The sequence below is a fragment of the Lolium rigidum genome, chromosome 4 (genome assembly GCF_022539505.1).
Source record: "Lolium rigidum isolate FL_2022 chromosome 4, APGP_CSIRO_Lrig_0.1, whole genome shotgun sequence".
Classification (NCBI taxonomy): domain Eukaryota; kingdom Viridiplantae; phylum Streptophyta; class Magnoliopsida; order Poales; family Poaceae; genus Lolium; species Lolium rigidum.
This window is the reverse complement of record NC_061511.1, coordinates 123,312,978-123,335,601: the sequence shown is the minus strand read 5'-3', so window position 1 is coordinate 123,335,601 and position 22,624 is coordinate 123,312,978. Positions and strand designations below refer to the sequence as shown.

Genomic DNA, 22,624 nt, shown 5'->3' with positions numbered 1-22,624 from the left:
AGCAACTAGTAGTAGCAAGCATATGGAGCCATGGCGAGCTTGGCCTATGTTTATTTCAGATTAGAGACATGATCTACTCCCCATGTGTAAGATAACTGTACCAAACCAGGCACCAGACTAGTTTGCTGAAATTCTGAACCGGCGTGAATGTTCGGATTAACCTGCGTATTCGAAGTTAGTTTTGAAATGTAAAGCCCCCACTCTGCACTTCCCTACTTTAGTGACAGATGTTCATATAATTTTCCTAGTTGGTCAAATTTACAAATGGTTGGCATATTAAGATTGAGAAGACATGGAATGTTGTGGAAAAGGAAAACACCCCGATTGTCGGGACAGAGGCTGAAAGCACGGCTTAAAAAAAGTATCCTCTTCAAGAAGTAGCTTAGTCCCAGTTTTTAAGAATACATCCCGAAAGGTGTACATAGAAGAAAGGGCAAAAAAGCCCACACCACAAGTTACAGTGTAACAAAGCGTAATCTTCATCACGCCACGAGAAAGAAAGAGGCTCAGGGAATCTAAAGGACTCCGAGTGAAAAAAAGAAAAGCCTAGCTACACGCCACCTTTGGAATTTCTCTCTGATCCTACACCTAATGCAGATGGTTGTCGCCTCTGGGGTGGCACCATTGAACACTACGTTATTCCGATGCCACCAGATACACTAGAAGACCAAGATGATCGCCATCTACATGTCCCTCCGCACTACCCTAGGGCTAACGAGCGAGGTCCACCAGTGCACAATATCTATGCCAACATCATGCATCCACTCGAGCTTGTCCCACCGTGTCAGGGCAAGCCCATACCTCAGGAGCAACTACGCATCCAAGCAGAAGGTGTTGGATCGTCTCTTGTTTCTACACCCCCCCACCCTAAGTTCATTCCTCGCCTTCTCTACCACGCCACAGCCAGCGGCAGCTACGGCTCAGTGCTCTCTCTTCTGGGTAGCTGGTCTCTCCTCCACCTCCACGCTGATCCAATTAAGTTTTTGGTGAGCCATGATCTAGCAAAAGGGATATGTTTTATAGCATTAGCAACATCTTTGAGTATATAAATTGTTTAGTCACAAAGTTTCCTACAGAAACGTTCTCCACATCTATCATCTAGATACTACATTGATCCATCATCAATCTACAGCAGGCAAGTTAGCCCTACAGAATTTGGGTGTACAAAAATGCTCTGGTGTGCTGCGTCGATGATGGCGACAGGGACATGGCCAATGTGCTACAGGTATAATGTGTTTACAGTTACTGATACAGTTGCTATGGGGCCTGCACTTTGTTATCCTGTGCACCAACTATGTTTTCTGCTGGGGCATCAGACCAGTATAGTTGTCTTGCTTTGAAGATGAGCAAGCTAAGGTTGCGGCGGTAGCTCATAGCTCATCTTTCACATCTTGGCTCAAGTCTTTATCATCAGGCTTTGGTGCATCAGACGGTGGAGAAGTGGACTCGGCAATCTCTGCATTCTCCCCCAAAATTCGTGTGGTGAACTGCCTTGCTTCACTGTCAAAATCGACCCACTCTGGAACTATCCTTTTAGCACCCTAGAGAGTGAGAGTATAATCTTATGATTAGCCAAAAAAATTAGTAGTACTAGACTGCAATAGGGAATGAATTATTTCAAGTGGCAATTTTACCTGAAGCTTCGGTTCCTTTGTCATTGGATTGTTGCAGAGATCAATGGTCTTTGCTCTTGCCTTTGTGGCATTTCCACACCAAGATTCACACCAGAGCCATTCTTGAGGGAGTGAGAATATGGGCACACTATGTTGAGCATAATTCGGGAGATCCTGGGTAAAAGTGCTACAAGTAAGCATTGGACTCATGTTCACTTTTATGAATATTTGCACTCTGGAGCCTGGTTCTAAATGCAGGATTTTACTGCCAGAAAGAAAGTAGCTAATCCCAACGCAAACTGAAACTGGTAGAGGTAGACATTCAAAAAAGCTAATCCCAACGCAAACTGAAACTGGTAGAGGTAGACATTCAAAAAAGATTGCGCCTGCTATGGAAGTTTTTGAGCTTTTGTGAATCGAAAGAAGTGGTTCGTGCTGCCATGCTGTACATAACTTTCAAATAAAATGTACAATATTTGAATTTTTAATTGATGTTTGAATACAACATATCTACTGTGTGAAATCATGTTTGAATTCAAAAAGTATTTTTTTCCCAATAGTTTGGGCCTTTCAAAGACATTCAGTTCATCAGCAACTTTAACCCTTGTCTGCAGGTTACAATCACTAATCATGCAGTCCCGGCCAGTTCCACCTAACATTATTTTTTACCAGAAAGTTCCACCAAACATTATGTGTACGGGATCAAATATATGTACCTGATCAAGATTTGATAGACTATTGGGGTCCTTGCTGAGTGTTTCATAAACAACTCGTAGATTATCCCCAGCAGCGGTTTGTCGAAATTTGGCCAAATCAACAACATAAAGAGCACTGAAACAACAACAATCATTTACACAATAATAGCAATAATCAATTGAAGCGTACTTCATGTAGAAGGTCACCCACCTGATATGGTATGGCCTTCCTCGCAGATGATCTTTCCAGAAACCCTTAAGCCAAAGGGGGGATTACCAAAATAAGTCAGCAGACAGTAGAGAAAACCATATTCATTTTAAAGTTGACATATATAATGTGATCTACAGCAGTAATATGGTTTGTGCTAAGTTGGTAACTAACTTGTTTCCAGAATCGGTAGCCATCCATCTCCTTGTTGTTATCACAGAATGGAGTATATGCAAGGGGACGGCCCTTCAGATCCATGTCATACAGCTCTCCCATGTCTGTTCTCACAATTTGATCAGCATCGACAAAAATAACCTATTTGAAAGTATCAGAGAAACAACATCATTAGAAGACAATGAGACTAGAATTGCTTCGACTATTGAAGATCATGAAGCAGGATTGCAAGTAGATCATAATATAGAGAAAACTACCTTCCTCAGAGAAAGTGGAAATATGACATCCAAAAACAAAATCTTATACGCCCATATAATCCGTTGCTTCTCTTTCTGTTTGTGCAGCCACGTTGGCCATTTGTACGTGATAAGCTCATACTCGAATCCATATTCCTGAGCCATGTGGGGTATGACATCCTGGCAGGATTACTGGTTAGACAACAACAGAGACACCTAAGATCTTCTCATTAATCAATCAACTCAAAAGTGGCTCATCTACCTTAAATTGTGGAGATAGATAGTTCTTTATGAACCAAAATTTCACTGGCCTTTGAGTGTTCTTTAAAACACTCAAGATCATAATTTTGAGGAAACGCTCATACCTGCAACAGGAAAATTTAAAGCTAAATCATACTCAATTCATAATTTCTCAGTATGATATTCTTTCAGGAGTAGTATGTTGTGTGAGTGCAACTACTCCCTCCGTTCCTAAATATAAGATGTTTTGGCAAGTCAATTTGGCTTACCAAAACATCTTATATTTAGGAACAGAGAGTAGAATTTTGCTCCAGTAAAATTAGACTGGAGTGCAGGATCTAATAATGCCACTAACTAGAAATAAAAAGTTAACAATGCTTGCAACTAACTCAGAACATGACTTCCAGGCTGAATCGCATATGTGCAAGTGTCAGAACAATGAACTGTAAGCAACAGTGAACAGCATTAACCTCCACAGAGAATGCTATTCATATTTACACAACATAGCTAAGAAGTGCTTACAACATAGCTAAGAAGTGCTCAAAATGGAAACTTACAAATGCCCAGAAGCAACAGAAAATATGTTAATTGTCTCCCCTTGTCTTGCATCCTTAAGGGCCTGAATAGAGGTGCAAAGCAAAACTGTTGGACTATCTCTGAGCACCAAAATGTGGAGTATAACCAGTAAAATGAAATACAAGCATGCATGACACTAGCCTGTAACCTTTACACATGGGATCGTTATTCTAGTAGCATTCCTATAAATACATATTACAAGAAATATCTTCATCAGCAACAACGAGAGCAAAGGTGTAACTGTAACAGTTCAAAAATATTTTTCATCAAACAGATTGTCGAACTGCCTAACAAAGTTTGGTATTCCAAGTCTTCTAGATTTTTGTACTCGCAATGTAATTTACTTTCCGTAAAACAAAATGAGCTAACATAATCTACATTTTCTGAATCTGTCTCAATCAACAGTTGTTGTGTTGTTTCCCAAGGAATCACCACACTTAACATACAAAAAGATTTGCCACACTTGTGATAGGTTGATCTAGACATTCCTTCGCAAAGTTCAATACGTAACACTAGAACAGTTCCTCATTAAAACTCTTTTAAGTATTCAAAGCAACTCCAGAAAGAAAATCATGCAAATTTGGGCAATTAAACTTGGTTTTTCGTTTTTCTTTGCTGTGCCCTGTCAGCAGTAACATTCAGTGGAATTAAATAACCAACAGAAGAAATACTAACAGTGTTTTTCTCAGCTTTCTTTTTTAATGATGCATCACCACTAATGAAACTAGAAGCCCATTTCAAAAGGTTGGTATTCCAGCCTTTGTTATCCTGCATTAAAAAGCATTTAGAAGAAATGATGTTTAGAATTGATATTTTAACAACTAAACTAATAATAAAATTACCGTCTTTTCCTGGAAATGGTTGTCATCGGCAGCATTTAGTAAGTCCTCGTGCTCCTTGCCCTTTTTCTTTTGCACTTCAATGTGTATAAGTTTGCCCCTCAAGCTATCAATGGCAACAAGTTTCGAAGGTAACTCATACAAATCAGCACTACGCCCAGGAGCGAGTTGTAGGTGCCACACCCCTGGGGAGACTTTCATCTGCCAGTAACCCAAGTTAGCCATGACAAGTGTGTCTACCAAGTGTGGTCTTTGTTTGGTGCCAAGGATAAACTGTAGTCCACGGGGAGGTTCTCGATCTTTCTCCATGCAATGACCTGAAAAAATAATTATCTTCGCTCAACAATCTACCTCAACAAAACAGATGGTCATGACTTACGACATAATCATACCTGTAAGGAGAAGCGCTTCAAGTTCAAATACAGCTTGCAATGTTCTAACATCCCCAAGATTCTCCAATAGGATGTTATCCAAATCATGGCTGACACAGAAAAACAACAACAATAAAGTGATGATACTTAATTATAAAATAACTTCTGATATTTGCTTACTGCTATGTGGCTAGCTTACATGGCAACGACAGGCTCAACAAGCCATGGTTCAGGAACATCGATGTTCATTGTCAGTGTTTTAGATAGTGGCATATTTGAGAAGAAAGCTTTAGGTCCATGTACAGAATAATCTGTACTGCTAAAATCATCCTGCACATGAAATGGTCAGGCATTATGGTAGGCAGTGAGGATGTGCAGGACAGTAAATATGTGTGGTCTTACCATCGACGGAAGAACAAATCTGTAGTAGTTCTTTAAAGGAAGATCTGCGAGGGAACTCTGAAAATGATTTAAAATGTTAGCACTAAATCGATAGTGTTGCAGCTACAGCAGGATCATGCATGATCCGGCTACACATAGTCTTCAATAAAATACGCCATACTCTCTCAAATGATAAGACTTCAATTTCAAAGAGATATGTCTACAATGCATCTTACATTCTTACCATCTACAGGACAGACAAATCATGAAAAAACTGCTCATGAAGGTTGCAGATCTAATGAAAAATATTATTGCAGAGAATCATAAATGAATTATGAAAACAATTCTCAAGCTAGTGAAGTCATTTAAAATGTTCCAGTTGTTGGACTTAATCAACCGATTGTAAGTACGAAGAAAAGATTAACCAGATAGTTCAAGAAAAGAGACGAGTCTCTGGACTATTAAGGTGCATCACCTAACCTTGGCAACAACTGGGCCAATTAAGTGACTGTAATACAATATGATTTTAAGACCTTACAGGCTCCTTTGGTTCATAGGAATTGTGTAGGAATTATGTAGGATTTAGATCCTATGGCATTTTTTCCTACACTAATTGTTTGACTCATAGGAACATATCCTATAGGAAATAATCCTATAGAAATCTTGTAGTGCAAATCCTATAGGGAAAGAACATGAGGTCATACCTCATGGAAATTTTTTGTTGGCACAATAAAAGAAAACTCATCTTTCTATAGGATTCAACTAGACATGACATACTAATCCTATGTTTTTCCTATTCCTATAATTTTCCTATCCTATGAATCAAAGGAGCCCTACTTAACTTTAGATGCGGAATCATATGCTAACTGATTCATTTCTCTGACTGGATATTTAGAACTTCAAAACAAAAGCCAAACAGTAATACAGATATTAACTAATTATATATATATATATATACTAACTGATAAGGAAAAAAATTACATACAATCGGATTAAGGACAATTCTCATGCTGGGTCGAATCCGTCTCCAGAGTATGCGTAGAAGTGGAGAAATTTTTTGCCCAGCGGGACTTAGTGGATCAATGACAGCATCAATGTGAATACTCGAATTCATAATATTCAGTTTAATTGCACTGCGAGATAGAGAAGGAAATGAGATCAAACTATATGAAGTAATCATTAATACATAATACTCCAAATTTTATTTAGGTTCAAGTTATAATTCAGTGCATGTGATTTATGCTTAGCTAAACAGGAAAGCAACATGAGTTTGAGCCTAGTAAATGATAGTTTTGTGTTTGGAGCCAACACATAATAACATACAGTAGAGCTGAATGTTTATCCATGCAGAAGAAGAGGTAGCTACCTGTGTTCCGCATTTAAAATTTCAAAATGGGCTCTTTCAGATGGTCTTTCACGGACAGACATTGATGAGGACACCAGCATGGTAATATCACTGTAGAATTTGCTGAAAACAGGGAGCATAAGTTTTCAAAAAAGGTAAGTCTCAGCATTATATGTTTCTTCTAATCATTCCCGATAATAGTACTCCTTTCAACACATAACTTTCAAGGGTATCCCTTTTTAGCTGTCACCTCAAAACTGGCGCAGAAAGGGAAGAAGGAAAGGGGGAATTTGTGGAATATGACTTATTCAGAGCTCATCATCTAATATATTTATAAAAAGTAACATGTAAAGGTGTTGGCAAATATATGTGCCCCACACACTACAAAGCATATAGAAAAGCCACTGAAACTACTACATGATATATCTTACCTTGTCAAGTAATCAGGGTCAACACCTGTCCATTCAACCTCTTCAATTATTTCATGTATGTATTTCGTTCTTAACTCATACTCCATAGACTCAAGGAGACCTAAATCATCGGTTAAAAACGAGTCGCCTTCACCCACAACAAAAATCTGCAAGGTAGGAATAACAGTCATGAACTACAGAGCTGCTTAGGAATCAGGTGGAATAACCTTGCAGCCACAAATAATTGCTATCATGGGTATGATAGTCCATGAGTGTAATAGCTACTCCCTCCATATCACATTACAAGTCTTTTTAGAATCTCTGTCCAACATTGTTAGGAATAGCTATCCATATAGCAATAGGTAGCAGCACTGACAACATCAAATTGATAGTACACGATCCACCATAAAATACACATACTTACATAATGTACAATTGTTTATCATTTTTCTTTTTTCCTTATTTAATATGCTCAGGTGGGCTCTAACCTGCTATTTCCCATCAAAATTTTCTGCTTTCTTACAACTGTTTTATTTGAAGCGGCAAACAACAAATGTGATGGTCAAAGTGTCATGTTGGAGACCGTGACAATGTCCTGAAGGACTTACACCGAGACAAAGGGAGTATTTGCAAGACATCAAAATAACAAAGAACACTGGGACCAGTTTGGACATGAAGAGAGAAATGAAGGAAGCATAAATCTTACCCGTCCATTAGTGATCACAGCATTGCTACCGAATTCAAGCCCCAATTGCCCAAACAAGAAGTCTGACAACTGCACAACCAAAGAAATATGTCTGAGCAAATTTGTTTGGAGACCGACACAAAAGCATTGACTTCAAAGTTAAACATAAGACTCACGAGTCAGTTTTTGCCAAAAAAATAGCATGTGGTCGGCAAGTTTAACAGGGGTTTACTTACAGTAGGTTACCCATACCATTTGCCGAGAACAAGAGGAATTTAAACACTGGTTTTGGCTTGAAAGGCTGAACTAGTCTTGAACATGGAGTGAGCCAGTAGGCAACATGCAAGAAGCAGGTAGTGCGATAGTGGTCACCTAGTAATCTAGTATGCTATTTGTGTCACAAGTCCTGAGAGCATGCTATGTAAACAGGATTGGGAGAGATAAATACCAGAATTTGGTCAGGTTTATTCACAAATTTGGGCTCAGCTACAGAAATTGACCTAATGCTAGGCCCAACTTCAGCTCATACTTCCTCAAAAAAAAATTCCTAACAACCTACAAGTACAGAAGTATTGCAGTTTTTAGGGGCTCTTAAGCTAAACCAAGGACAATATTACTATATTGGCCAAGCCTGATGGCTGGAGCTTCTGGAATTTCTGCAGGTTTTATGCCCATCCAGCCAAACACTATAAACTGAGCTATCAAATGAGTAAACTATACACAAACTAAGCTATCAAATGAACAAGGGAAAAGTTAAGTCTTGCTAGTGTATGCCTAAACCCAGCTCAGTTCCAGCCCTTAATGTATGCCAAGTTTAAAAGTCACTCATAAAAGTTAAAACTGCACAAATACACATATTAGCAATTTAGAGAGAGAATTCCACATGGTGGGCAAGAAAGCTCAGGCCTCAGATGCTGACCTTGTCAATCCCTTTGAGAACTGTATCCGCAGAAAAACTTGTTAGCCACGCTCTATAATCATCAACAGGCAAGGCAGTTTCAGCAGCTAAGCCATACACCTTGTCCATTATAGTGCTAATGCTATCACCAACTGCGGAAGAGACCACCATACGTTGACCTTCATAAAATTTGCAGAGCCCATGAAGGAAGTTCAGTGCCTTTTCCGTGTTGCTAGAACAAGTAAGTCACGAGATCAGAGAAAGCTTGATCTATTCAACGGTGACGGGAAAGAAAAGCCATAGGGCTGTACCATTCTAAATCCTGCTTGTGAGGAAAGAAAAGGAAAAAAGAGAGAGGAGCAAACCTAAAAGATGAAATGGTTCTATCAATGATATCCTTCATAAGTAAAATAGTAGAAACACTATCACGGCGGGCATATAGTAGTAGACCAACACGAGCTCTATTAGGCCCATCCATCTGTATCGTGTTGAAGAACAAGACATTGTCAAGAGAAAACAATGTAAAGAGCATATTATAATGGGCATGTTAAGCAACCGCTCCCCCTCAAAAAAAAAATTTGTTAAGCAATCGCTGCATCTACCAGGTAACGTATGGCCTGATGAAGCAACTTTGTCCCGGTCTTCGAAGAAAGATCAACAGCAAATAGATGAGTTACAGGTTTCACATCATCTGTAGCTGCAGACAGATTTAACAACTATGTATTAATACAAGCGATCTTTGATGCTGGATGACAAGGTATAGCAAAAGAATGGTAGGAAGCATACTTCCATGAGAATGTAAGTAGTTTATGTCATGAAGTACAGAATCTTCTTGATGATACGATGCAAATAATGAAACAAATCTCTTCTCTGTGTTCTTTCCAGTAATCTGATGATAAAATATAACATTATTAAATGGATGAAGAGCAAATACTTTTGCGTTGTTCAATGAAATGAAACGCAAATTCTTTTGCGTTTTCTCAAAAAAAATGGATGAAGAGCCAATGCTGCCATAAATTTTCAGAAATTTGTACTTACTGATGGATTGTACCGCTTGAAGCTACTTTCTGACAAAAATTTCTCCAAAACATCTGTATGGGACTGGATATGCCCATAGTAGACTTGTTCTTGTATCCTAGGAAGCTCATCGTTCATAGCATTCATGGTCGCATCCTTCGGAATATAAGAGTAGCAAAATGGCACCATTTTATCAAATGTAGAAAAAGATAAATTTCTTTTATCAATTTAAATATTATGGAGGCTTGGTGCTTCTCTCAGTTTATCAATTTTTAAGTTGGATAGCGAATTAATACCTCATTTGATTCATGAACGAGTCCATTCATCAATAAACAACACTGGAGCTTGTACAATCCGAGTTTGTGAACAAAACGAGAATTTTCTTCAGCCTCTTGCTTGTACAAGTTCTCTTTTTGCAACTTCAGCAGCTCATCTTGAGGGTGAGATTTAGCACCTGACCTGTGCATTACAAATACAAGTAACATAAGGAAACTACACTAATTCTATTTGGGCATTATATCCAACAATATATTAATTTTAATGAATATGCTTACAATAAGGAATCAACAAATGCTTCTTCCACATGATGAGCTTCCACGGGCTCTTCACTGTAGTCATCGCCACCACTCCTCGAACCATGTATCTGAGCAAGAAAATTATCACTAGACTGCAGCTATATAAAACTCAGAACATCTACAGACAGTATAGGTTGGACCAACCAAAATATCCAACTAACCTTACCGTACTACCCTTGTATTCTAATTTTTAAGAAGCTATAACAGAAACATAATTCAATAGTCCATTACAATTTCCTGAAGAATAAAATTTGGCAATTACACTCACATTGCTTAGGAATTGGAATGCCAACTGTGCCGAGTATGTCTCCTTGATGTACAAGAAAAGCCTCATTATCTGTAAAATTGGAAAAATATTAGCAGAGGGGTGCATCCACACCATTAGATGATTAGAGTGCGGGTTTTAGAAAATTTGGAAAATAACTAAATGTGGGCCCACTACTTAAAACAGTATGCTGCTATTTTTATGATCATGGGTGCCCAAGGTGGCATGAGGTAGATCCGTGGATGTGTTGAATAGGTTATGTTAGAGATAAGAAGGTTAAGAAAAGGAACAAATCAAGAAGTGTCATCATTGGACAAGGTTTTGGACTGTAAGATCAGGCATAGTTAAATTTGGAAGAGTGCAATTGAACTAGGAGGGTAGAGTTATGGTTCGGTCTTGAGTTTGAATTTAAGATCTAACTTGTAGGTCATCCTATATAAAGGACTAGCATGAAAAAGATTTGATCAAGCAATAAGATAATAGTTTATCAAGTATTATCATCCTCAATTCCTCATTCATCCTCCCTAACCAATGTTCTACTTCCAGTACGGGTAAGTGTGGCCTCCGCCTGAGCAGCTCGAAGGTGAGCTGCTTATCAAGGGGCCGGTAGTTATATGCACGGGTATAGCATTAATCAATACCTTCTTTACATATGAAGAAAAGTTATTCAAATAGGAAAGAGATAAGATTAGAGTTAGAGACCAGATTGATATCCTTCAAGTTACTCCCTCCATTCCAAATTAAATGTCGCAGCTTTTTTCCAAAATGAACGAACATCTATACCTAATAATAAAGGAGCTAAGGTTTCTGCCAAAATTTTCGTCAACGCTTTTTTTTGGACCGTTTTGCCCTCCCACCAAACCGCATAATACACACAAAATGCCACCGTAACGTTTGGTCATTTTTTTCTCCCCTCTCACCGACCAAATCAAAACAGAGTTCTATCCAAGATTTCCTATCGGGGACGATGGAACCGGATCCGACCGGCCTTACCAATTTTCCCGAACGCTGTTATTAGGTAAAAAAATATGATGAGAGTCCGGTTATAATACGAAGCCAATCCTAACGCCACGTTGGGTCGATAAAAGACACAGCAGGCCAAATCGAATCGATCTCCATGGAGTTTTAACGCGCCGCCGCCGCGGCGGGATTCCTATGAGCTAAGACGGCCGCACGACCAAGTGCTCCGGTGGTGGCGTGCCAGCCAGGCGGCAGGGGCACAGGAAGACGAGATTCCTATGGGCTTGGACGGCCGCAAGCCCAAGAGCTCCGGCGGTGGCGTGCCAGCCGGGCTGCAGGGGCGCCGACGAGCTCCGTATTGGGACCAAGCTGAGGTGCGTGAAGCGAAGTCAATTTCAATCTCCACTGCCAATAACCTAGCGCCACCTGATCTCGCCTGCGTCCAAACGAATCCTGAAGAAACTCAGTGACCTGTAGACGGATCCCCTCCACCTCCTGCTGCGCCGGATATTTTACTACCCAGATCAGAAAGATTCGACGAGAAAGATAGTGGGATGCCGAAGAGGGAGAGTTTGAAGGCCCACAGCTGGAGCCATGCCTGGACAATGTTGCCTGGGAGCGCCCGCAGCAGGCGCAAAGGAATCCCCAAGGAGCCGGGAAGCAGTTGCCGACCGTCGAGCTGCCTTCTCCGGCCGTGTCGCGTGCACCGCCGCCGGCCCTGATGGCCCTCGCGCGCCGCCTGCTGCGCCGCGAAGAGGAAGCCGGGGAGGACGTCCTCCATGGACAGCAAGTTCCAGTCCACGAGGGCGACCACGAACGATGTCCAGCAGACGCAATTCTTGTGGTTTTCTCCCAGTAGGCGAGTGATTGACTCCCTTCTCCTGCTCTTCTTGCTGTTGCAGCTACTGATGTTTTCTGGAGTTAGATTCCTCAGCGGTGTAAGGCTGGGCATGAGTGCATGACCACCTACATGAAGAAGTCCCAGGTGCAAGCGCTGATGTGTTCGTGTGCTTTTTTCGCCTTCTTAATTGAAGCATCAAGTATGGACATCAGAACATTTTTTTAACTGATTCCACTGATAGACTAGGTGAGTTCCAGGTTTGATTACGAGGATAGGCTGAATAGATCTTTTAGTGTTGGCTGATAAACATATTTTCCTGGTTTAATAAATTCTTTCTGTTGGTCACTCTAGGAGTTACAATAATACTGCAATTTTTAGTGACCCTTATTTCATACTCAATGTGATTACAATGGTTGGCGTTTTGACGGTCTGTTTCTGTTCCAGTCTGCTAATTCCCAGCCAGCCCAACGTTTTGTCTTCTCTCCACAGTGGTGGCCGACTAGCCAGTGGTTTATGTAGTAAGTTAATGGACTCCTTTACCAATCAATTCCCTGCTACTAGAGCTACCGATGGAAGGTTAAAGCAGATCCGCTGATCCGTGTGTTATATCCGGGCTCCTCGCAACTACGTCGGAGTTTCATTCAGGTGGCTATGTGCTTTGCTTCTGCAGATTCGCTGTTTTGCAACGCGCGATGGAGAGTGATATGTGGTCTGCATTTCTGATGCCGCTTTGATGTTGCAGCGATAGATTGGGCAGGAGGAGATGTTTTGTTTCATGTGTTACTACTGATGATTTCTAACATGGTATTGTCAGAGAGAATTGGTGCAGATAAACACGACAATAGCTCCCTACTCATGCTCATGCAGATCGACACGACAAGAGAATTGGTGCAGATCAACAGAAGGTGCTAGCCGCTCTGATTTTTTTCTAAACAAAATAGCAAATCCATACTTCTGAAGCCAACCGACTCAACCGGTCAAGGTGCATCGCGGAGCGCCGTACTACTGAGCCCAAGCAATTTAGGACCGCACTCAGGTATCTGGTCACAATCAACTTCATGTAACGCTCATATATACACTGCAAGAGTCCGTCCACTGACTTGATGAGCGAAATCATCTTCGGTGAGTCATGAATATAATCAATGATTTTTGTTAGGGTTTCTTTGTCGACAATCTGAACGAGGTGCATTCTGGCAGGCGTACTTGCTAACCAACCCCGGAACCTGCGCGTAGCCATGGTCGACGACCATTTTGTCAAAGCACATGGGTGAGGTTCCAAGGCTCGGAAATTTGTAGGTACTCGGAAAGAGCTTCCCCAGCTTTAGACTTACGAAAAGATGGCTATTATCCGGTGGAGGGGGACCGTGATGAGGGCCAAACGGAGTCGGAGATGACGAGCATGGCAACGGCACAACAAATCACAGGATGTAGAAATCGAGGAAAGAGTAGATGTAGACGAGGAGGTCTTAGGAAGCCCCACGAGAGAAGATGGGATAGCAGACGGCGGGATGGTCAACAAGCATCAACACATACGGTATGTTGAAGCGATCGGCTATTTGTTTCTCCCGGTGCAACGCACGGGCACTTTTGCTAGTACACACTAAAACATGATACATCTGTATCTAGACCAAAGCTGCGACACTTAATTTGGAACAAAGGAAGTATTACTTAAGGGTCAAGTAAGTTTTCGTATATAAGGGGCAGCGTATGTAAACATTATCTATCAAGCAGTAAGAAAATAACTTATCAATCTATTGTCTCCCTCGTTCGTCCTCGATAACCTATGATCCCCTGCCCAATCCTCTATACCATGTTCCATGTTGTGTATCTGTTGTGGACAAGGAGAGAAGCAGAAGCACTTGCTGCAGGAAGAGAGCGTTCAGGAGGATTTGTGTTGGAAAGGACAGCTAAGCGTTTTGCACAATGGCCCGTATAAAGGACAGAGACCAACTAAAAAATGAGCTGCCATGTATGGAGTCCAGCAAGGAGAGGAAGTGAGGGGCGGTGCACAGCATGTGTCATGTGCAGCTTGCACATGTGAAAATACTATGTGTAAGAAACGGGGATATATTAGTAGTTGATTAGAAGTTTTATCTTGACGGGGATAGGTTATTAGTTAGTTACAAAGTTATCCTTGAGAGTTTTGAGTTGGATTAATACTGTTACAGATCGAGTTGAGCCTTATGAGATCAAGGGAGAAGAAATAATCAGATCCTATCCGAAGTCCATCGTTGCAGTTCAGGCAATCTCGTCATTCCTATGAAGTAATCCCATTTAAGCTGGCGACTGGCCATCCTTTACATGGTACCCCAAATATAAAGGAGTCTATGTGCAACTGGAGAACCATATTAATGTTGCTTCAATACTTTATGATACAAAAATTGCTTACTATGAAAAGGCTGGACATCATGATGATAAAGTGGAACTGAGTGTAACTATGTGTTTTTTATTATTTCATGTACCTAAGAAGCCCTAGTAAATGAGAAGGGCTAGATAAGAGAGGTAAAAAAGGTCCCAGACTTAGATAGTAATGATATAAAACCAGTTCGTTGTTCTATACATCAAATCAAAGAGCTCCTATGAAATCACAGTAATGAAGTACTGAAAACAAAATTACCAAAGTAGAAGTGTCCTCGCTTTTAGATCCATCATTTTCTTCAATAACATTTATGAGTCTTGAAGAGTACATTATGATACCAAACCTTACAGGAACATTATCTTGGTGCATGGACAGGATCATGTCAATGGTCTGTAAAGATTAAGTGAAACGAGAAGCACCAGACTACAAGTCAACATATGAGTACTTCATAAAAGGTGGAGAAAAACAAACACATATTGGAAAAAGGTAAGCAAGAAACTAGCCTCTGCACCACAGGCTGAAGCAGGATCGAACACATAAACAGCGTGGAATAAATTTTTACGGATGTAGCGCATCTGACCAGGGTATACTGGCATCAACAGCTGTAAAGAAAAAAAAAAGGAGAGACAACCATTAAATATTGGAAATAGTTATGCGATACAATTTAACTAGGCTATGGAGAAAGAAACAGCCAAATAGATGGTGAATAGCATAAGCTGCTTATCCTTGGACGCCCAGCAGGGATAGCCAATGAACTTATTCGCGGATGATAGAGCAAACTAAAAAATGTAAAAGATACTGTGACAAACTAATACCAACCATGAAAGTAAAAAAATGATGATAAGTGAAACCATGGAATCAGAACACGGAATACTATTGCAGACATTGTCACTTAAGATACTTTAATGAAAATAATTAAAGAACATGCCCTCAATTTATGCCCCTAAAGCCATGGATATAAAAGATTTTGAGTTATCATTTAACTTGCCACAGGAAAGCAACATTTCAACCGACAATCTCGATTCACTAATGTTGGTAAAAAGAGAAGTGAACAAACCTCTTGGAGGTTGCTTCTCCACCTTTTATACAAGTCATCTTCCTCCAAGTTATTAAGATAGTGAACATGGGAACCCCGGAAGTCAACCCTGAATGAATTAGATTCTGCTGGTGGCGCTGCTGAAAGGATCTTGTGGACAGCATTTTGAGGCAGCTGGTAGTCATTTGACAAGTGCGAAACGATTTGTCAATTGGTAAGAAAGTACATGCTCAAACGGAACAGGAGAAAAACAGAATCAGGTAATCACATGTTAAGAATAGAGCTATGGCACATTAATTTCGTTACTAACTAGATATCAATATATCATGATTATATTGATTTATAACATGGTAACTCCCAGCATAAATAGAAAACATTATAAAAATGAATATATTAGAATATAGCCAAGAAATGAACATACATCCTAACTGCAGAAAAAAATGCAAATCTCATTCTGGTCATGAAAGTACAAATGCTGAAATGAACATGTTATTGGAATATTCATTTCTAACTGCAGAAAAAAATCAATACATCCTAACTGCAGAAAAAATACTCTGATGGGCTTCTAGATGTGCATTGCACTATACTACTATTAAATGTTCAAGTTCCAAGATAATTACTGCGCTTGATGCCTTGACATGTCACCAAAATTAGCCAAATTAAGGAAATGAAGGCACATCAAGTTAAAATCAAATGGCCATGAGCTATGATAAGAAAACAGTAACATAGTATATATGAACAAGCAACACTTGACAGTATTGTGGTATAAAGGTTTTAGAATGAGCAACTGAGTTGGCTGTAACAACTAATATGACCCACAAATCTCATTCTGCATTTCTAGTCAGAATTTATGTGATGGCTTCACAAGTCACAGTAAAATATAATCAGGTTTCCCGAGCTAGTTTTCATCTTTCAATAGCAATATTCGACCAATTTCTCTAATAACATACAGATAGGTGTTGATGTGTACCTATTACTTCCTCCGTTCCACAAAAAGCTTCTCAACTTTGTCAAGATTCGCATGTATATATACATATTTTAGTTATAGATACATCCGTATCTAGAAAGGGTTGAGAAGCTTTTTTTGGGACGGAGGGAATACTAAAACTTCATATTAACTTAACAACAAGCACCAAAGTTACTGTCTCGATATAGAGAGGGCTGGCCAAATTACACACATTCAGCAACACTCAAATGAAATTCACCTTTAATCGGATGAATTGATCAGCCAGAGACAACTCTTCACGGACCATGTCCATTAACCTGCCGGATAATCCATAATTAAATGTCTATATTGCAAGCTGTATATGATATACTTAAATGTCAGACTGCCAAACGAATGAGTATCTTCACAAAAACTTTTAAAGTTAGTGAATAAATGTCAGGTAGAGCCCAAAACACAGCACACACAAAGAAGTAAAAAAAAGGAGTGCAGAGTTAAGAAACAGAAGAAAAACTAAGGGAAAAGAAGAAGGCAAGTGAAGAAAAACGCCTATTCATAATTATCTTCATATGCTTCCAAGACTTCAGAGTTAAAAGCCATTGTGTTATGACTGGTTGCCGGTTTGTTCTTACTTTTTGGTGGTTGTAGGTGAGTGTGTGGTTGCAGTGGGTGAGGGGCTTGGCAGACACAGGACAATGCCCGAACTTAATGAGAGATGTATGGACAAGTGGTTATGGCACGCTTTGGGAGAAAAGATGCATCTTTCTCGCCATGTAGCTTGAAAAGTGCCAACAAACTACTATTTGTGGAATTTTTTTTCATTATGAATTCAACACTGTCACTTGTGAGCATGCATCTTCTGGTGCACAGTTTCTAATGACAGGTAGCAGAGTTAGCTGCTAGTTGCTAAAGGATACACTGATTAAAGTCCACTTTGCGCATAACACAAGAAGTAAATTAGTTTGCATTAACAAAGTAAATAATCAGAAACATCATTATCCAGGAGGTATAGTGAAACATACAGGTAGAGATCAAGGTCCTCAATATTAATCAAAGCACCATTCAAAGCCATTAGTGACTTGCCAGGTGGCACCATCCGCTGATTTGCTATGATCTCATCTTTTATGGAATCATCAAGCTGTACAATCAAAACATTGCTGTTAATAATCTGCATCTAGGACAGTGGAAGTAGTTCCTATAAGCATCCTCAGAAACAAAATCTTTTACAACTCGCATTAACATATTTTTTGGCAATTACTTATGTGCACAGCTGAAGATACAAAGGGAGCCCCAGATAGAACATCTACCTTCATTCGTGATAGTGAAGACACTATACTGGGGAAATTTTGATTGATTTCCTGCATTGACTGTAAAGGATCTGATGCATGAAGGATCCTCTGTGCTGTCTGATGACCCAAGTCTGTAGCGTGGAGCAGAACAGACATAAAAGAGGTGCTTCTATACAATCACATAATGCACAGTTGTAACTTGTAAGACAAATAGAATCACAAAACTATGGCCAACAATACCTTTGAGTTCCCAGACTTCAAGTGTGTCAGATACTGTTGATGACAACAGAGAGTCCCTAAAGGCCATAATCTCGGCATTTAGCTCTGGCTTGCGTTCCTAGAGAACAATAGACAAGGAAATAAATATGAATACTTCTATATCTATGCAATAAATAGTCACCATAGTTATTGTTATGATTGAACTGAACGAACCAAAATTTTGGAAAATATGAATCCTCTGACTTCTTGACTGAGGTCCTCAGTTTTAGGATCTTCCAGAGCAACACCTGCAAGTACATAATAAGCATCGATAGGATTTTCAAATATATAGACATGTACAGAAATATTTTTTCAACATGCCAGTTCTAACAACAGAGAGTTATATGCAGCGTGGAGTATGTACCAGTGGTATGAAGTATGCAAGAGCACCTAGGTACTCCCACCTGTAGTATAAAACTTTTCTTTAGGGTGGTATGCATTTTATGGTTGTTGTTGGTATGCATTTTTTGGACATACTCCTTTTTATATGGGAAAATGCATCTTGCAGAGGGGTGTAGACACACTTACAACCATGTCTCATGTATAAAGATGTGTGCACAAGGTTTTCACTTGCTCATTTTCAATGGGATATGATTTACTTGAATATTACATAATAAAATATTTCTTATTAAGAGCTGAGTGGTGATGACTACATGCTCTAGAGCAAATAAAACACCTAGTAGTTACCCTTCTTTATAGCAGTGTCATCCATGGCCTTGTATTCCATGTTTTTTAGGGCGAGTTCCACCCCATAACCACTCAAAGTGACTGCATCTGCAGCACCAATGGAACCACAAAAGCTAGATGAAGCCTGACATCCAGATGGCAGAACAGGACGCAGAGCATATCTGACTTTTCCCTGTATACAACACATACTGTATATTAGACATGTACAGTTTAAAGCCAAGGAAAAGATATATAATACAGTACAATTGGAGAGGCAAAAGCAAGAAGTGAAGTGCAATAACAAGAAAACTGAATATTGTCAGCAGTTATTGTTTTCATAGAGGATAAATGTAGTCATGATTAATTAAATTTGTTTCGGCATTCGAAGTTACAAAGGATATAATAAAAGCAGATCCGGTTTAAGACACGTTAAACTATCTACAAATATCAATCTTGTTCACAGTTCAGACAATTACCCATGTTGGTCTTGTCCAGGAAAAGGTTAATAAGATAGAAACTATACAGGATCCAAATAGTAGGATAGCCAGGAGGTTTGGCATGATTAACTAAACACTGTATGTTCAACTGTTCACAAATATTTGCTATAAATATGACCAAAATGCATCTAAGTTTTCTTACCATATGGAAGATGATCTCCCAGTTAGTAGTACTATCGACCAGAAACCACAAGGCAGCAGGCTATCAGTGATTATGGGGTTGTTTGGTTTGTACAGCAAAGCTGCCATCCAAAATATCCAATACAAATATCTGGTAATTTGATGTATTTTGCAAAGTTCATTGATTCAACTGAAGCTAAAGTACTCAGCTTGAGCACTGCCACGCCAACAAAAATGGTGATGAGTCTATAGCAAATCCTAGCAAAAATGTAGTTACTAATACCACAGTCTGGCATGGCACACTTGGGCTCCAATCTAAACAGGCCACGTACGTGACATGATAGCTGGAATATCAGCGTTTATTAACAGTACCCCTCTAACAAGAAAGGGCATTTGATATAAAATGTCCTTGTGTAAGAACTTATATATCTACTTTCCAGAGTTCATTGTTTTCTCGGGACCTTGGATGCCCTGAAATACACCGAAAGACAACCAAAAGTATTTTACCTGCTTTGACGCTTCTGCCAAATGAACATGCAGCTCTCTGAAGCATTTTGTCCCAACAGCCCCGTAAAATATAACAACTGGAGCAGTAATATTTGAGCGAGGATACACATGGTCAAAGTCAAAGAGTTCAGGTTGTCCAGTGGAGTCCCTGTTCAACAAAAGTTCTGAGTTTCCCACCCTATAGCCGGAAGCCCTAAACAAACTGACAAAGAGATAAGAAATGAAGATGCTTAGTTGCTTACCCTTTGCCTGATCCCTCTAACCATTTATGTAGATCAGCTGAGTTGAACAATAAAGTGCTCCCTGTATCTACCCAGCAGCAAGTTTCTTCCACAGGCCCGTTGCCAGGAATTTGCTCCAGTGCATCATCCTTGACAGGAAGTGAAGATAAAGACTCCTCTGCGAGCTGTCTATACAGCACTAATCTCGGCGATGCTGATCTAAGGGTAAGAGAAAACTCAAAAACTGAAGCCAGTGCCTCACTAAGAAGTGAGCGGACATCCTCAACAATCTTCTGAACACAACATTTGGCAGTCAGACATTCAGATCCTTTGTCCAATTCCTTCCATTGGCCAACAAAATCCCAAAAATAGTCCTTCCGTTCTTTTGAAAGTAGTTCGCTAATGGAAGTAGTAAACATAAGTGTTAGGTATTGCCAATAAAAAATTAAAATAGGACAGTAGCAACATGTTGCATTACATTAACTTAAGTTTCCCCATCAGACCAAAATATGAACTTTGTACAATCTTGGTCCAATCCATTTGAATAATTTTCAAAGCATACATGAGAACTGAAGCAGCACAGCATTTGGCTACATATACTCATGTAGAGATTTGGCTAAAATACAAAGAAAAGATAATATAGTTAGTTTATCTGTCACAGCGTAGTTATTTAGTAGGATTCGGTTTATCTGAGAATGCAAACATTTCAACCTATCAGAGAAGACATGGTCTGTTTATCTGTCACAGCATAGTTAGTTTGTGATACAGAAAACCTTGTAAACCTGGAACGTCTCTCTAAATTGATTCCTTTATTTAGTAGGATTCGGTTCAGTGAAACTCAATGGGTTGACCATAGCGAATGTGTGCTGCTGAACCACAAACGCAAATCGACGTCTGAGTGTCTGACGAACCCTACTGTGTTAGGTGGTACAAGTACATATAACTGTTCTACAACATACTGGTAACAACTAGAAGGAAAATCCTGGAATCTTAGCAATAGGGGCGTTCATTCACGGGTTCAGCTCGTTATATTATACTAAGCTCGCTGGCATGGCTGTGATTACTGAAGCAGAATGAACTAGCTGGTTTCCACGGTTTCTTCTGAAACCATTTCTGAACGACCCTGCTTAGCACAATTAGCTAAACTTATCTACTACTACCTCCGTTAGACTACCCACAATGGGAGTATCATAGGTAGTATCATGCATTTCATGCATGCAAAATGCTGATGTGGCACTGCAATTATGGATGAGAGAGAGGGTACTAGTATCATAGGTAGATACTGTATCATAGCACATACTATTAGAAAAAATAATGTCAAGTAAATCTTGTACATATATTTGCATTGAGATTCTACAAAACAATTAATATATGGAGACTATGATACTAGTATATGATACCATGCATTGTGGAGATAGTAACATGTAGTAGCATCATACGCATGATACTTCTATATGATACTATGCATTGTGACTAGTCTTAGGGATTATAAGGCCTTACAAAATATCTACAAAATATCTATATATTTTTATTACGTTAGTTAAATTTACAGCCTAGGGATACGTGGAGGCCTTATAATCCCTAACGGAGGGAGTACGCATCAACAGAATGGCTCGCTAACCAGTTTCAGGAATCGCATCCCAGTGATAAAAACCATATAGAACAAACTTAGTACTTGAAACCACTAAATCGGTGTCAAAACGAAAATTCTCGAGCAAACAAACACATATACCAGCACATCGAGCCAGTAACCACTCACTTGGCTTCGAGCAGCAGCGGCGTGCCGGCCCACTTGGCCCGGAGCGCCACCTGCACGTTCTTCTGCCGCCGGATCTCGGCAGCCGAGACGCCCCCAGATAGGCATCCCACGAGAACCGCCGCGACCAGCGCTAACGCCGCCCGCGAAACCCCAGATCGGGACCCTCGTGCCGCCGCCATGGGTGAAGACGCGCTTCGACCCAAAGGCCCTCCCGCCGGCCGCCGCTCCGATCCGAGTTGCTACACGGCAGAGGAGCCGGACTATGATCCCCGCATCAGAAGGGATTTTGTGAGGGGTTTTGGTTCGTCGGCGACGAGATGCGGAGCGCGAGGAGCGAGGAGACTTCGCCGGAGACCTGGGGCCTGGGGGCTGGGGAGTGATGTTGTGGGGTTTGTGGGCTTTTAAATCAGGAACGGTTGCCGCCGTTGGATCGATAGTGAACGGAAGATCTTTAGTTTGAGCCGGTAAGGGCGATTTAGCAAAGGGGCGGATATTTCGAGTATCCTCTCGCTGGAATTCCTCGGGCTCTCGCTGTTTTCAATTCTTTGGTTTACAAGGGTTTTTGTTTATTCAAAGGATTTTAGAAAACTAGAATCCTAGTGTTGTTTGAATCCTTGGGATAAATCCTACGGGAATATTC

At 40.2% G+C, this 22,624-nt stretch overlaps 1 protein-coding gene across 3 annotated transcripts; it reads right to left on the bottom strand.

Annotated features, from left to right (window-relative positions):
- Positions 1-999: 999 nt before the first annotated feature.
- LOC124705511 (UDP-glucose:glycoprotein glucosyltransferase-like) lies at positions 1,000-22,338 on the bottom strand. 3 transcript variants are annotated; one of them, XM_047237216.1, is made up of 37 exons: positions 21,985-22,338; positions 20,247-20,624; positions 20,005-20,152; positions 18,902-19,073; positions 18,389-18,462; positions 18,197-18,293; positions 17,975-18,087; positions 17,690-17,805; positions 16,930-16,987; positions 15,746-15,898; positions 15,192-15,290; positions 14,947-15,078; positions 10,532-10,600; positions 10,243-10,331; positions 9,985-10,147; positions 9,710-9,844; positions 9,458-9,560; positions 9,274-9,368; positions 9,037-9,149; positions 8,693-8,903; positions 7,795-7,863; positions 7,110-7,255; positions 6,700-6,801; positions 6,319-6,466; positions 5,355-5,411; positions 5,152-5,282; positions 4,974-5,062; positions 4,585-4,898; positions 4,418-4,510; positions 3,724-3,785; positions 3,189-3,291; positions 2,948-3,106; positions 2,691-2,831; positions 2,520-2,563; positions 2,330-2,444; positions 1,635-1,787; positions 1,000-1,541 (listed from the first exon to the last, which is right to left on the bottom strand). In XM_047237216.1, exons 1-37 carry the CDS (start codon positions 22,161-22,163, stop codon positions 1,371-1,373), a joined length of 4,794 nt encoding a protein of 1,597 aa, XP_047093172.1. In that variant the 5' UTR covers positions 22,164-22,338; the 3' UTR covers positions 1,000-1,370. The 3 variants fall into 3 exon arrangements, with proteins under 3 accessions (XP_047093172.1, XP_047093173.1, XP_047093174.1); XM_047237217.1 differs by having other exon boundaries at positions 6,700-6,789; XM_047237218.1 differs by lacking the exon at positions 4,418-4,510.
- Between the last annotated feature and the right edge of the window lie 286 nt (positions 22,339-22,624).

Excerpts from the sequence above, each read along its gene's own strand:
- LOC124705511 (XM_047237216.1), bottom strand. The coding sequence starts at position 22,163 with ATGGCGGCGGCACGAGGGTCCCGATCTGGGGTTTCGCGGGCGGCGTTA. Across the intron at positions 9,369-9,457 it reads CTACTTACATTCTCATGGAA|CTACAGATGATGTGAAACCT; the intron begins GTATGCTTCCTA and ends ATCTGTCTGCAG. Across the intron at positions 3,292-3,723 it reads TCTGTTGCTTCTGGGCATTT|GTATGAGCGTTTCCTCAAAA; the intron begins GTAAGTTTCCAT and ends TTCCTGTTGCAG.